The sequence below is a fragment of the Amblyomma maculatum genome, chromosome 11 (genome assembly GCF_055883805.1).
Source record: "Amblyomma maculatum isolate TAMU_Amacu chromosome 11, ASM5588380v1, whole genome shotgun sequence".
In the NCBI taxonomy this organism is placed as follows: Eukaryota; Metazoa; Arthropoda; class Arachnida; order Ixodida; family Ixodidae; genus Amblyomma; species Amblyomma maculatum.
The window spans coordinates 115,645,430-115,660,539 of record NC_139354.1 but is presented as its reverse complement, the minus strand read 5'-3'; the positions used below and the strand labels follow the sequence as shown (position 1 = coordinate 115,660,539).

Here is a 15,110-nt window from a genome sequence, read left to right as displayed (position 1 = left end):
ATTGCAAGCGAGCCTGGGGGTGGAGAACAGGAAGTTGACGCATTTACTGTCGTGCATGGGCAGAACACAAGGTCACGCACAGACAAATGTTGTGTGTGACCTTGTGTTCTCTGCGTCTGTGGTAACGAGCTGCGCCACGTGGCCAATGCAACATACAATGGGGCTTGTAAACGGATGCTCGTGATGATGATACTTGTGGTGACATCTGGCAGCTTTGAGTTCTGGTTGCTGTGCTCGGTCTTTGCCATGCACATATACAGAAAACTGATGCATTTGCATCCGTTTGCTATTACTTTATATTGCTGATTATAAGGAGACTCGGATTATAAGTCGACCCCCCAACACGTGGCCCCCTTTGAGCAAAAAAAAAGTTACTCCGAATTTAGGTCGACCTGCCGCACCCTGCAGTCCTAGCTCGGCCAAAAATTTTTTAGAAGGCCGAGTCATAAAGAAACATTTATTCGTTCACAAGACATCTCTGACTCGTCGTCGCTTTGAGGACACAGTCGCGATCATCTTATGAGGCACTGCTGCCGCTGGTCGTTGGAAGCGATGCCGAGATGCCGCACGTGGAAAACGTCACAGAGACCATGTTCATACCAGGCATCGTTGACCCATTGCACCGCTTCGCTAAAAGAAGCTTGCTTCAGCCGCCCTGTTGGTGTCTTTGGGTTTTCTTGCTGGAGCAGCCACTCGTAGAATGCACCGATGCGGTCTTTGAATGGCTTGTTCAGTGTCACATCTAGTGGCTGAAGAATAGGTGTCAATCCGCCCGGAATGATGACCAGGTCGCATCCCGCGTCCCCTACCGCTTTTTTCACACGGTCGGTTATGTGGCTGCGGAAAGAGACCAGGATGAGCATTCTGCGGGGCTTCAGCAGTGCCCCCGGACGCTTGCACCACACAAGACAAAACCATTCGAGGACCATTTCATCATTAAAAAATCCCTTCTTATTCATCTGCACGATGACTTTTGGCGGGAACTTTTCCTTCGTGTGGATTGTTTTCTTCTTGAACAGAAGGAATGGCGGCAACTTGTGACCATCTGCCGTACAGCATAACATGACTATGAAACGGTTGTGCTTGTTGCCCGTCAGCAGGCGGACCTGGCGCTCTCCTTTTGCAGACGCAGTCCTATTGCTAGGCATGTCAAGCCTGACTAGAGTCTGGTCACCGTTGCCTGCTTGACCAAGCAGGAATGAATGTGTTTTGCCCTCAAGTCATTCACGTAGCGCAGAAAAGCGCTCCGTTTTTCTTCGTAGGCTTCGGCAACCGTTGGCATGCGGTCGTTCGTTGCCTTAGATTTAGGCCGTTCCTCTTCATGAAATTAGTCACCCACTTCTTAGACACTTTAAACTCGATATGCGGGATGCACATCTCCTCCGCAACAGTGCTTGCCTTTGTTTCAATGTGTCTGACAACTATTATAGAATTACTAGTGCACGGTGCGTGATATTATCCGCAACTCAGTCAAAAATACTTTGGCCCCGCATATAGGCCGACTTTAAGACTCCACCTATACGTCGACTCCGATTATATGTCGACCCCTCATATTTGGAAGTACATTTTAAAAAAAATTTCGACTTATACCCCTGCCACACGGCAAATTTAATGTCATTTCCATCTAATGACATTTGTTCAAAATGACATTTGTTTGCTGCCACACGGGAAAATGTAATGACATTCGATGAAAACGACATTAGGCACCGAATGAGTTTGAGGAACTCATTCGAATGCGACTAACGAGGGTATGTGTTATCTCAACTTCAGAGACTCAGCGAGAATATATACCCAAAATAAACTGCAAACGTGCCGCAGGCATTATAATACTACTGTGCATCTACAGTTTTGTAGCTAATCAATAAATTATGTGAAACATGCCAAACAGCATCGCGAAAAAAAAAAATTCAACCCTCGCTACCAGCCAACCAGCCACCGCACTCAGCGCGAGCGGCAATGGCCGCGGCTGCCGCAGTCCATGGGCGCAGGCACAGCGGTTTCCTTTCGCCACCGTCAGAAAACATGTCAAAATCTGTTGACCTTAAATAATACACGGTTGGATAAAGGAACCTCAAAAATAACCTTTGTTGGTGATAAGTAACCAGAGTGATTTTCGGCTTACAGTCCCGTAGCAGCCGCAGCGCCGGTGTGAGGCAAAAAACGTTGGAGGCAGCTCATCCGATCTCGTGCTGTACGTAGTACGCAGCTCCAATGCTAATGTGTCGCCGAAATTACACCTTCCGTTTCCTGTCAGAAAATTTATGACACCATTGAAATTACAGTAAGCAGCTCCATGAATAGGCAACTGACTATTCCCAACGCGCCGTCCGCTGTGGCTTCGATGTGAAACCGTTTAGGCCTAGCGACGACCAGGGCGTAGTGCACGGCCAGGGTGCAGTCGTCCACCGCTCTCGCGGGCAGCACCGTTTCGGTAAGGTCGCGGGATCCGACGCAGCAAGTGATGCTATTTTGCTGTTTTGTTGTCTGCTTTCTGGATGAGGCTGGGGCCCAGCATTTTTCGACGGGCATTTATGCCGCGCAAACGATCTTGCGATGACGAGACTCGACGGGGCTGTGGTGCGCTACGCCATCGGGCAATACTCGAAGATTCAATAAAAGCATCGTCGGTCAATACACTAGCCGCTGCCTATTTTACGTGTTGCACTTAGAGTGTGCAAAATCTTCGTTGTTGAAACAATTCGTCTGCTTTCCACACCCAGGCACTGATGCGTGAACATTCCCTACCCTTTCGTAAACAAACGCAACCGGCGCAGTCGCTAACTTCATAATGGGTAGTCGTAATCAACAGGTTGGTTACGAGTCATGCAAGGCATAAATATGATTTTAAAGGCTGCTTTCGTTCACAGCGCTCATCATTCTCGCAAAGGCGGCGCACCAACATTTCTGTATCTATCGCAATTGCCATCATTTGCAAATGACATTAGTGTTGGTCGTGTAGCAGCGCGTCGAAAAAATGGCATTAAACTGAACGAATGTCATTCGGTGGAAATGACATTAATTTTCCCGTGTGGCATGGGCATTATACGCGGCAATATACAGTACTCATTATCCCCCTAAAGGAGAGCCGTTGCCCTTGTTAGTGCTATCGTTGCAGGGGTTTCTTGCTTAATTTTCTAAATATATTGCAGTAGAACCTCCTTGATATGTTCCCATTTTATGCGATTCCCTGTTTGATATGCTCGTAATTGCAGGCAGTGAGATATCTCCCATAGAATAACGCTATTTTTCTTCAGATTATTGCATTTCCGAGTAACAGCATCTCCCAGTTATTACGTTCAACATTTCGACAAATTGTGCTTGTACGTTTTGTGATTATCTGGACATGTGCTAATGTGCAGGAAGGGGGAGGGGGTCCCTGAACCTGGGTGTTCGCAGCCAACTAAAGCTCACCCACCACAGCTGTTTGTGGTGCCTAGGTGCGAAGGGCGAAGCATCGAAGAAAGCCAACGAGGCATCATATGAGGTGCCCGTACCCACGGAAATGAGACTTTACGAGATGAAACATGGTGTTTTCTTTGGAGTGCTTTAGGGGCATAAAATGGCAAACTGCTTGGTAACTAAAACTGTGCGCTTGCATACAAGTGGGCCGGGTTTGGGGGAAGCAGCATGAGCAAAAACAAAGCGACTGTAAGCAGTCGCAACGGTTTCTCTGCAAGTCACAGGTGTTGGGGGGCGAAGCATCCGAAAGCACTGAAGGTAGCGGTTTCGGCTTGCCGTTGCTGTCTACGAATAGGATTTGTTGCTTAACCTCCTCAGCGCCAAGGAAAATGCAAATATTTACTGAATTCTGTGAGAACTGAAAATGGAGCTGTTCATACTTTTGATGTAAGAAATGCTGATCTAAACTTTTTTGCAGTGAAAGTCTGAGTTCTGGATGCCATGGTACAATATTCTCAAAATAAATTAGGCAATTTGGATCATACATTTTTTCACGTGTTTTCTCCTCGCATGATGTTTTACTGTATTTACATTTTCTCGAGGAATTTAACTAGGAGTGTTCTACAAACCTGCAATCTTACCTGGAGCACTGAAACATTGGAACATCAACATACCGAATTTCGCAATTTTGAACAAAATTTTCAGCTGCAAATAGAACGTGATTATATTGAGATTTTACTGTATTAGTTAACCCCATTTTCTCTCCCCCCCCTCCCCCTTTTCTGGGATACCCAGATTCGAACGGTGAGAATGTTGCCGAGTCGCTGGTGTCCGAGGGGCTGGTGGACGTGCGCCCCGGGGGCAAGGGTGAGGCCCAGCAGCGACTGCGTGAGCTGCACGAGGCGGCGCAGGCGGCTGGACGAGGCAAGCATGGTCCGGACGCGGCTCAGCATGTGCGCGACGTCAAGTGGACCCTCAGTGGCGAAGATCCCCGCACCTTTGCCGACAGGATGGGGCGTCAGCCCGTGCCGGCTGTCGTGGAGCACGTGCGTGACGGCTCCACAGTGCGCGTGCTGCTGCTGCCTGACTACCACTACTTGACTCTTATGCTGTCCGGCATTCGGGTGAGTTCTGTGAGGCTTTCGGGTGTTTGGCACCATCGTTCAAAATTACCCCAAGGGAAAAGTGACACTGCAGTTCTAGTTTTCGATCATAAAGGGTTTCATTGAGGGGAAGAAGGAAGCTATTTGCAACTCGTGATCGTTGCTTGCCACTTAGTGGCTTTTGTGAAAGACCGCCGATTCATATTCAGCATGGTAACGCACTCTAGTATATCTAGTTTACCATTACACATGTGCTGCAGAAGGGCATCGGGTGTGTCTACTCTTGAGTTCTGTGAATGCAATTTTGAAGGGCGGTGGGAGCGAGCGGAAGGGAGGAGGCAAAAACGAAAGGCATATATCAGACTGAATCAGAGAAATAACTAGTTGGAAATCAAGAAGAAATGGCTCTGGGCAGTGCATGTAGTGCGAAGAGAGGATAGCTGATCGTCGAAAAGGGGTAACAAATTGGATGTCTAAAAAGGAAAGCATGGCAGGGAGCGGCAGAAAGTCAGGTGGGCGGATGAGGTTAATTTTAAGTTTTCAGGGGTCGAGTGGATGCAGCTAGCACAGGACCAGGTTAATTGGAGCAATATGGGAGAGGCCTCTGCCCTGCAGTGGGTATAGTCCAGCTGGTGGCGATGATGGCGCTCTTTTAACTAGTGAAGCTCAGGAAAGGGTGCGTGTGTGTGGAATGGCCGTGCTTTGAAGCAGGTGCGTAAGAGTGACGCTTCCAGAGTTGTTGCCCTGCAGTGCCCATCTTCGCGGCCTGGAGAGCCGGAGTCACAGTATGCGGACGAGGCCAAGTACTTCACGGAGTCGCGCCTGCTCCAGCGAGATGTTGAGGTGGTGCTTGAGGGAGCCACCAACCAGAACTTCTTTGGCACCGTGCTGCACCCCAACGGCAATATTGCCGAGCACCTGCTGCGTGCTGGCTTTGCCCGCTGCGTCGACTGGAGCCTAGCATCGGTCACCGGCGGAGCCGACCGCTTGCGCGCGGCTGAAAAGTGAGTGCGGATCATTGTGGGACAGTGTCGTTCTCGGTGCATGCTTATATCTACCAGCTGCTGGTTCTGGCAGGGCAACAATGGGATGCTCCTTGTTGCGGGGTTCAGCACTGATGTAAAGCATGGCAGCACCAAAACGGCAGCATTAGCGCAGCTGCGTTCTGCACACCAACTATATAATTAACGTGAATATCAAACAAAATCTTATACCTAACGTGTCGATTTTAACTCTGTGACAGCGCGAATAAACTTGCTGTGACACAATCGTGCCATGAAAATGTCCTTGCCAGTACTTGGCAGTGCTCGAATCGTAGTAAATCGCAGCGACCATACAGAAGGGGCCGCTGAGATACTGCAACACCAATGTCCCCAAGGGTATGGCTGCATGGCAGCGCGCCAGTTGGCACAAAATGGCCTTGTGCGAGAACAGCCCTGAAGATCTGGTTTATCTGCATATACACAAAGAATGATACAAGGGGCAAAAAAACCTAGAAGACTGATCCTTGTCGCTTTTCTGTTGCTGTCTCCATAAATGTGGATTCATTTATAGGAAAGGAAAGGCGCAGTATTTCTCGCACTTCTCGACGGACACCCAAGCCTTGTTGCAAGGCAAGGAAGGAAGGAAGGGGGGAGTGAAAGAAGAAAGAGGTGCCTTAGTGAAAGTCTCTAGAATAATGTCAACCACACGTGCTCCGGCATCGCATAGCACACAGAAGCCTTTGCGTTTCGCCTCCATCGAAGTGCTGCCACGACAGTCAGGTTCAAACCCAGGAACTCCAGTTCAATACCCAAGCATCTTAAGGGGGGACGCGACCTTTGAAAACCGAAAAATCGCGAAAAAGTCGATTTTTGGAAGATTATATATTCCGGTAGTATGTCTTATAAACTACCATTTCTGTAATTATCAATGCCCAACTTGCCGTAGAAATGCTCGAAATTAATTATTTAACAAGCGGCGGCAGCCGCGGAGCAGCGAGCAAGCGCCGAAAATTCCCAAACTTCGCGCGCGCACCATTCCTCTCCCGCCCAACTGAGCGCCGCCATCTTGGTCTTGTTTTGTTTGTGAATTCTTGCGCTTTCTTCTGCCACCCTCGGCGGCGGCGACGGCGGCGCGGTCGAGGCGTGGCTTGCTACCGATTGAGAGCCTCGTGGCGGCTTTCAAGTTTCCCGCGCTCGAATTCAAGGCTGCGATTGGGCAAAGCGCGCGCTCCGCGAGAACGCGGGGGATCGGGCGACTACTATTGGCTGCTGCGGCCGCTGACGCGTCGGTCTCCGCCTCCCCGCGTCGTCTGCTACGGCTCTTTGCTGTCGTTGTTGGCTGCCTCGAGGTGCGACACGCATTCAGTGCAGACTTTGCTAACTTTTTTTTTTTTTTTTCGTTTCGGCGTTTATGCCGCGGAAGATAACCCGGGAAGTCGCTTGTCGCGTTTGGGCCGCTTCTTGTTCCTCCGGCGAGATGCCGCGATAGATAAACCGGGAAACCGCTTGCTGCGTCTGCGCCGCCTACCAAGCTAGGGCGAAATGCCGCGGGGGAATCGGGAATGCCGATTGTCGCGGCTTGCAGGGCTCAGGATCGACGGATCTCAGCATGTGGAAAGTGGTCCGCGGCACCAAGGCGTTCGCTGTAGCTGATCGGCTAGTCGCACAGATGTTCGCTGTAGCCAAGATCGACGGAGCGCCATAGCCCTAATGTATATTTTGACGGCCGCACCGGACTTGTTCGTGATAATTGCGAGTGTTCGTCTTAAGTGGGGCCTTTATAAGTGGGCTCGACTGTACCTGAATAAATTTTTGAGGGCAAGGCAAGCCCATGTATTCAAAATATTATGTCTGGAATTTGTCATAATTAATTTGGTTAATCAACATAGGTCTAATTGATAACAAAAAATCCAATTCTATGCTATTTTTCAGCAAGAAAATTTTGAAAAAGGGCTTTGTCTTGCCCTGAGGAACCTATCTAGGAATCAGCATGACAAATTGCACAATGCCAGTGCCTTTCACAATTTCTCCAGGCTTGATATAAAGGACCTATTCGAACCAGTTTGATATGCTTCTGTAACTTGAGAATTAGCGTGCACAATACTATGAAACTTGGTGGTTTTTCATTTGTTAATGTCATGAGCCTGTCTTGAAAATTTCATCATGATAACTTGAGAAACAAAAAAGTTATTGTTCTCTCAACCTTTGAGAGCCGTTTTCTCAGAATCAACTTTTTTCACGGTGTGGCTGCTAGGGAAAGTCATAGCTCAAGAACCGCTTATTGGATTTTCATGAGGTTTTTTTTGTTATATACCTAAGTAAAATTCTGAGGGCAAGACAATTCGTTTTTTTCAAAATATTTCATGTGTAATTAGGGGCAGTCAATTAAAATATCGTTAAGTCAGGTGTAAATTTGAACACTAAATTTGGGGCTGTACTAAAATTTTTCGGAGAGGAAATTTGGAAAAAGGGAATTGTCTTGCCCTGGGGAAACTATCCAGGAATGACCATAACAAATTTCACACTGCTAGCACATTTTGCAAATTCTCCAGGCCCGCCCCTAGGGACCTATGTAAACTATCTTGATATACTCCTCTAACTTGAGAACCGATGAGCCCAGCTCCATGAAACTTGGTAGTTCTTCAAATGTATGTACTATGAGCATACCCTGAAAATTTCATTCGAATACCTCAAGAAATAAAAAAGTTGGTGTTCAAGGGTAGCCTCCCCCCTTAAACACCGAGCCAGTGCGGCAGATTATTGCTTTGTTTAAACATGGTCCCTGGTCGTCATTTGGCCTATTATAACTTGCCTTATGCTGTAATGAAACGTGTGTGCTCAGACGGTGTGTTCGTGTGTGCGCAGGGAGGCCAAGGAGAAGCGTCTGCGGTTGTGGAAGGACTACACACCATCAGGCATCCCTATTGATGCCAAGGAGCAGCATTTTGAAGGAAAGGTACAAATGTTTGGTGCAAAGCAATTATTAAAAGACTGAGAATCAAATATTTTCCTAATACTGCCAACTTAAATTGCACATTGAATCTTTTATGAACCATGGCCGGAAAGAGAGCATATTTATGAGAGGTGTTTAAGATAAGTATTTTTTTGGGGGGAAGGGGGGGGGGGGGGAGGGGGGCAAAATGAATGCAAATAATGAAAATTGGTCACAGATGGAGCATATTTTAATATCTCAAAAAATTTGTGGAGATTGAATTAAAGAGAAAAATGTTTTTCCACAACGCATAGTTATGAAATGAAACAGGGATTATTGCCAGAAGATTTTGTTTTTACGCATCATTACCATTATTGGTTGTGGCTGCAAAGGCCTACCAGACATTAAATAAATAAGAACAAATCATGCAGTAATAGCTTGTTTGCAATTATTTGACAAAGATTGCGGTCAGTATCCCAGTTTGACATATTGCTCACATAGAAAAGGGAGTTTACTGAATGCTGTCATGAAGCAGTGTAAGGTGGACACTGCCTTACCGGAAAAGTGATGCTAGCGAGTTAGTGATCGATTAACAGTGAGGCAAGGCACTGGCAGAACACAATAAAAGGGTTTGCGAAGTGGACGGAGCAACGACCTGAGCATCAACGCTGACAGGACTGTCCCTTTCCACGTTGCCTTGTGACAAGCGTACTAGTGCCCCCAAAATAAAACTGAACGCATGAATGAACAGAATTTCTTTCGCGGCATGCCCTACAAGCGGATATACATGTGTACTACAGCTTGGGTGCATGTGGGACACTCGGATGTTCAGCTTGACACTCTTGGTGTTCGCCTCATCAGCAGCTCATACGAATGAGAGCAATGTTTCGGCAGGCCTATGCTTCGTTTTATTTTGGGGGTGTCAGTACATACCAGGAGTTGAAGGGACGAGATTTCACCACAATAGCTGCCCACTACTTCGATTGAGAGGCCTGTAAAAAGAACCAACTGCTAGTGAAGCACCCTGCACCAGGTAGTTTCGCAGGAGTCGTTTAGGTTCGCCAACATGCATCTAAAACTGCTGCGAACAAGGATGAGCACACCACCACCGCATGCATTACAATCTTTCCTCTGCGTAATATGGGATGGAGACTCTGTTCTAATTACCACTTGTGAATTTATCATTCCCGAGAATGGTTGGGACTGGTCTGTTTTCTTTTTTAGACTGCCACAATTAATGATAATGCTCACAAATTCACTTTCAGCAGCATATTGTGGTTGATCTGATAGGTGCAGTGATGGCTGTTGGCCTAATCAAATGACAATGTCCGTTTCAGCGTTGTACATCAAAACTTTATTCTCTAGGTGCAGCTTATTGAACTGCAATTTCATTTTTTCTCCACGTTCTTTAGTATACTGTATATGCTTTTTGATTTGTTGCCGTAGTTTAAATAGCGAGTATCCTCTAATGTATTTCTTTTTATTTGAAAGCACATGGTGGTTATCTTGAAAAAAAAAAAAATGAATTTAACGATTAAGGGTCTCTCTTTGCCTGGCTTGAACCGTCCTAGTCTGGGTGCTCTTTCATTGGCCGCAGCAGCAACAGAAATATTTAACTACTCTAAGAAAAAAAAAACACTACAGTCAAACCCGGTTATAACGAACTGTGTAATTCAACGCAATTTGTTCGCTATATAAAGTATTTCGCTATAACCAAACCCGTTTATAACAAACTTCAGTACCAAATTCGTTATACACGATGTCCAGACAGCGCAGCGAAAACACACTAACTAAAGAAAAACCGTGCCGCTCACCATGAATCTACAAAAGAAATTTATTGCAGATAAATGCTCACTTATTTGCAGTAGGCAGTGATCTTCGCCTGAACACTGCATTTAACTCCATCAGCGAGAATCGCACTTTCCACACGCGACATCATTTCCACAAACTCCAGTCCGCTTCCCTGTATTCCGGAGCAGTATCGGCGCAGCAGATCGGTAGCAGCGAGGGCTTCGTGCAACGTCGGGCGAGGGCGATCGTCCTCCGGCGGCGGCTCCTCGGTCTCCTCGTTCGCACCAGATGCCAGCATGTCGGCAACAATTTCCGAGTCCAACGGGCTCGCTGTCACGGCTACGTTGTCGTCAACAGTGAGAAAATCCTCCAGGGCAACTTCTTCGGGCACAGCGTCCGGAACATCAGCGAGTTCTTCCCACAGCGTGGCAACATCGCTGTCATCTTGCACAGTGCGCGCTTCACTAGCAACTTCTGTATCCTCTCGACATAGTCCAGCATGGTGGAAGCAGTTGCGGATTGTGGATTGCGTCACGTCTTGCCAGGCACGGTTATTCATTTCTGTTGCGGCCAGCAAATTAATCTTGAGCTCGTCGTTAACCCGCAATTTCACCAACAGCCGCTCAACGACGCGTTACCTGTAGCCCAGCTTGAAAGCGCGGATGATCCCCTGATCGAGGGGCTGCAAAACCGCTGTTTGCGTTCGGTGGCAGGAAACAAAGCTCGATGTTCTTGAGCGTGACGCCGCAGTGGTGCGCAGAACAGTTATCGAGGAGGAGGCAAATCTTTCGCCCGCTCGTTGCAAGTTCCTCGTCCCAGCCACGCAGCCACGCTTCGAACAACGTTCTGGTCATCCAGGCCTTAGAATTTGAGTTGTATTGTGACTGGGAGTGAAGTGCATCCTCGCAGGCACATAGGAGACTTGAACTTGCCTATGACAAGCGGCCGCAGCTTTGATGAACCGTCCATGTTTGTCGTGAGAAGAACGGTGACTCGGGCCTTATTCAATTTGCCGCCACGGCACTTCTCATTCTTTAGCGCCAAGGTTCTGCTCGGCAGCAGTTGCCAAAACAAGGCAGTCTCGTCGGTGTTAAAAATATTGCACGGTTCGTATCTCTCCGTGACAGCACGCCACACGTCTTGCACCCACTTTTCAGCACTCTCAGCGTCCACTGCTTGGCTTTCACCTGCAACCACCTTCCCGGTGATGGAGTAGCGGTCTTCAAATCGTTGGAGCCAACCACTGCCCGCTGTAAACCCCTCGACGTCCTGGACGAAGGCAAAATCTTTTGCCTTCTGTTGTAGCATGGGGCCAGAGACCGGCAGATTTCGCGCGCGAACGTCCAAGAACCATTGATACAGCGCTTTCTCTACTTGGTCGTAAGCCAGCTTGCGGTGGCGAAAGCCGTCACCATTTGGTCGTTCCTGTGCATTGCCTCTGATGGCCGACTGGTTTTTCAAAATGGTGCTTAACGTGCTCCGCGGAATCTTGAAATGCGCGGCAACGTCAGACTTTTTTTCGCCGCGTTGGCCGCGGCGAATTATCTCCAGCTTGTCGGAAAGCGGTAGGGCACGCCGCTGCTTCATCGTCATCTTGCAGGATGTAGCGCCGGAATGCAAGCCAGCAGCAACGTAGGCACGTCCGGAATCGTGAGGATAGCAGCAGCACGACTTGCAAACGCGAACAAAGAAAGCTCCGAGGATGCGGGAAAGTTCGCCACTGACGCGTTCGTTGTTCGGAGGCTGCCTTCCCTTCGCCCAAACTTGAAACCAGTTCTGGCTGGTGTTGCTTCTTTCTCGAAGCGCAATAGGTCCGGAGCTGCTCGAACGTCTTTGATCACATAGTAGGCAGCTGCCGAATAGGAGCGCTGCAAAGAGAGGCTGGCCGATGGCGCGGATTTTAAAGGCTACTCACGCTACTCCGGGCGACGGCCGCGCATGCGTACAGGAGGGTCCCTCGTGGAAGCTGCTGTAGAGAGCCCCTCCTGCGTTTTACGGAAGCGTGGCGTCGGCGCAGAAGCACCCTAGCGGGCGCGTGATGACGTATGCGCTGTGTGAGACCTTGGGGAACGGAGCCGTCGCCAATCCCCCTCCCATCTGACAACGGCATGCGCTAGAAGTATTGCGGCCCGGCAGCGTGGGCTGCCCGGAGAGAACTCGGAGCCGGCACAAAGGCCCGCCCGTTGGCGGGCGTTTGGCGACCGATCGCGCGCGCTGAGTTCGCTATATCCGATGTGTAGTTCGTTATAAAAAATACATTTTATATGCATAATGCTAGCGGAAATTCGAGTGTTCGATATAAAACATAATTCGCTCTATCCGAGTTCGTTATATTCGGGTTTGACTGTACTGTCACACTTGTCCCATGACTCGTTTTCATTGCCTTCAATGCTGTAGAGAATTAAACTGTTTCCTTGCGTTATATTTCTAAAGTCATTGTGCACTCACAGACAGTTTGCTTAGAACTTAACAGAATTACTCTGTCCTAGACTTTAGAGGGATTATACCAGTGACACATTGTGCTCAGCAAGCTCGACTTTCTGTGCAAGTTCTGTTTTTCTTTAAGTGTGCTTTGCTGAAGTCAAATGGAGCATAGTCCTTTTGTATCGTGGACTGTTGCTGCTGTGTCTTAGGTGCATTCATCATAGCTCAGAACAATTTGCTTTCCTACTTAGGAAACAGAGGTCCTGGAATTTGCTTTGCATTCCCCACAAGCAAAAGCATTTTCTGAACAAAACCTGAACAGATCCTGAACAGGTCATAGTCACATCGTGAAGAAGACATAGAAGCATGTTCACAATTGAATTGGGATCTGGAACCGACTTCCCAAGTGGTTTGCCGTTAATGGAAAGTAGCAAAACTAACAAACCTGATCAGGAAAATGATGTAAGCATATCTGGCTGCCGTGTTGTTGGCACCAGATTCCTGTGTTGCTGTGTGCGACAGATGCTTATGTGAGTCATGTTGCATGGCACAGTCTTTTGGTGCCTGCACTGTTTCTTATTTTACATAGTTTATTTTTGCCATGGGTTAAGTGCTGCCTTGCATTTGTCTCCCTGGCGCAGGTGGTGGAGGTGATCAATGCTGATGCCCTGGTGGTCAAGGTGGGCGACAACGAGCTACGCAAGATCTTCCTCTCTAGCATCAGGCCACCACGGTGAGAGAGTGGAGGGAGGAGGACAGCGGTGCTTTGGTCTGGACTAGCTGCGACATGATTCAGATTTGAGGCATTTGCTACATTCGTCAACAATGGGCAGCTTGCCTTCTACTGCAGGCAGGCCATCCTATCTATTGACCTGCATCAGCATCGTCATCAGCTGGATTATACTCACTGCAGGGCGAAAGCCTCTCTGACACTCCTCCAACTAACCCGATCATGTGCTAGCTGCATCCACTTGATCCCAGCGAACTTCTTAAGCCGCGTTCAGACTACAGTCGCCTCCGTCGTAAGTGTCGTATTTATCGCAGTGCGCATAGCTGCTGGAACTCCCGTTTACATAATTTGCGACCACTCATGTTCACACTGGGCCGTTCGGTAAGATGCGTTCTTTACAACCAGCCAATCACCACTCTGGGCCAACTGGGTCTAGCATTTCTCAACATGGTGCCTGTTAGCAAGTGGCTTATAGCGGAGTTCGGGGCTCTTTAAGCTTAAAATGAGCTTATCATCGTCTGTGCGCTCAACCTACGCAGACAGACGAATAAAATATGGGTTTGTCAAATCTTTGATAGCGCATGCGTATGGTCCGGCACCCGTCTTGCACGCCAGCTTCCATCCTCACGCTTTCCCAATATACTCCTTTAGCCGTGCCGCCCGCAACACATGGCCAAAAGAAAAAAGCAGCATACTTTTTTTTTTTTAACAACTTCCACTCGCATGTAGTTTCCTGCATCCGTGATTGCAATATTCAGTTTACCAGTGCCCCAGAGCGATCTTGAAGACGGGCCGGGGTGGTGACTCAAAGGTCGTACTACTGAATCCAAACAATGATCTGGGGCGCGCGACAGACACCGAAACGTCCGTGGAGCCTCGTCCCTTCTCGGAAGACACCGTTTTCTTTTTCTCTTTTACGATGAGCTTTCAAACATCGATGAGTCCGCGCCAGCTCCGTTCTGTGGCCCAACCGCAATATCGCCCCGCATTGGCCTTTCGCTGCAGGCCAACTGTTTCGTCACTTGCCAACGGAGCCGATGGGCTGAGAATGCATTGGGACGAAGCGGGCATCCCCCGCCTCTATAACCTCACTTTTCTAAGTTTTAGAGGAAGCATTTGATTGTTGAGAGCTTGTTCGCACATGAAAAAAGGGATTGAAAAAGCACTTACTGCTTTGACTCGGCGCTCTGGCAATTTGCAGCCAGGCATCGTTTTGCACTTCTCTCGGTGCTATTTCAGCCGCTGGTAGTAGAGAATTGGCCTCTGTCGAACTTTTTTTTTTTTTTTTTTTTTATGAGAGGCTGATAATACCACGGTGAAGAAGATTCCGCACTGCACATGATCAAGCTGCGGGCAGACACAATCACCGACACAACACCGGCGAGCCGAGACACTGCAGCAACGTAGAAGCGTTGGATGGTGCCGCCTGCTAGCTGGTTAGCCCCGTGACCGAAAAGGGAAAACCAAAACAGCTGTGTGCATTGGTCCCGCAGTAACAGACATATCATCATCATCATCAGCCTGACTATACCCACTGCAGGGTGAAGGCCTCTCATATTTCTCCAATTAACCCGGTTCTGTGCTAGCTGCATCCACTTGACCCCTGTGAACTTCTTAACCTCATCCGCCCACCTAACTTTCTGCCGCCCCCTGCTACGCTTTCCTTCCCTTGGAATCCAGTTTGTTACCCTAAGCGACCATCGGTTATCCTCTCTTCGCACTACATGTCCTGCCCATGCCCATTTCTT

General features: G+C 48.5%; 1 protein-coding gene across 1 annotated transcript in view; it reads left to right on the top strand.

Moving 5' to 3' along the window:
• Tudor-SN (Staphylococcal nuclease domain-containing protein 1) overlaps positions 1–15,110 on the top strand; it is a 44,889-nt gene that overhangs the window by 9,342 nt on the left and 20,437 nt on the right. The window contains exons 4-7 of the mRNA XM_084583941.1: positions 4,195–4,523; positions 5,253–5,506; positions 8,351–8,441; positions 13,274–13,365. Coding sequence (XP_084440067.1) covers positions 4,195–4,523; positions 5,253–5,506; positions 8,351–8,441; positions 13,274–13,365 — 766 coding nt within the window. The remainder of the gene's footprint in view (positions 1–4,194; positions 4,524–5,252; positions 5,507–8,350; positions 8,442–13,273; positions 13,366–15,110) is intronic.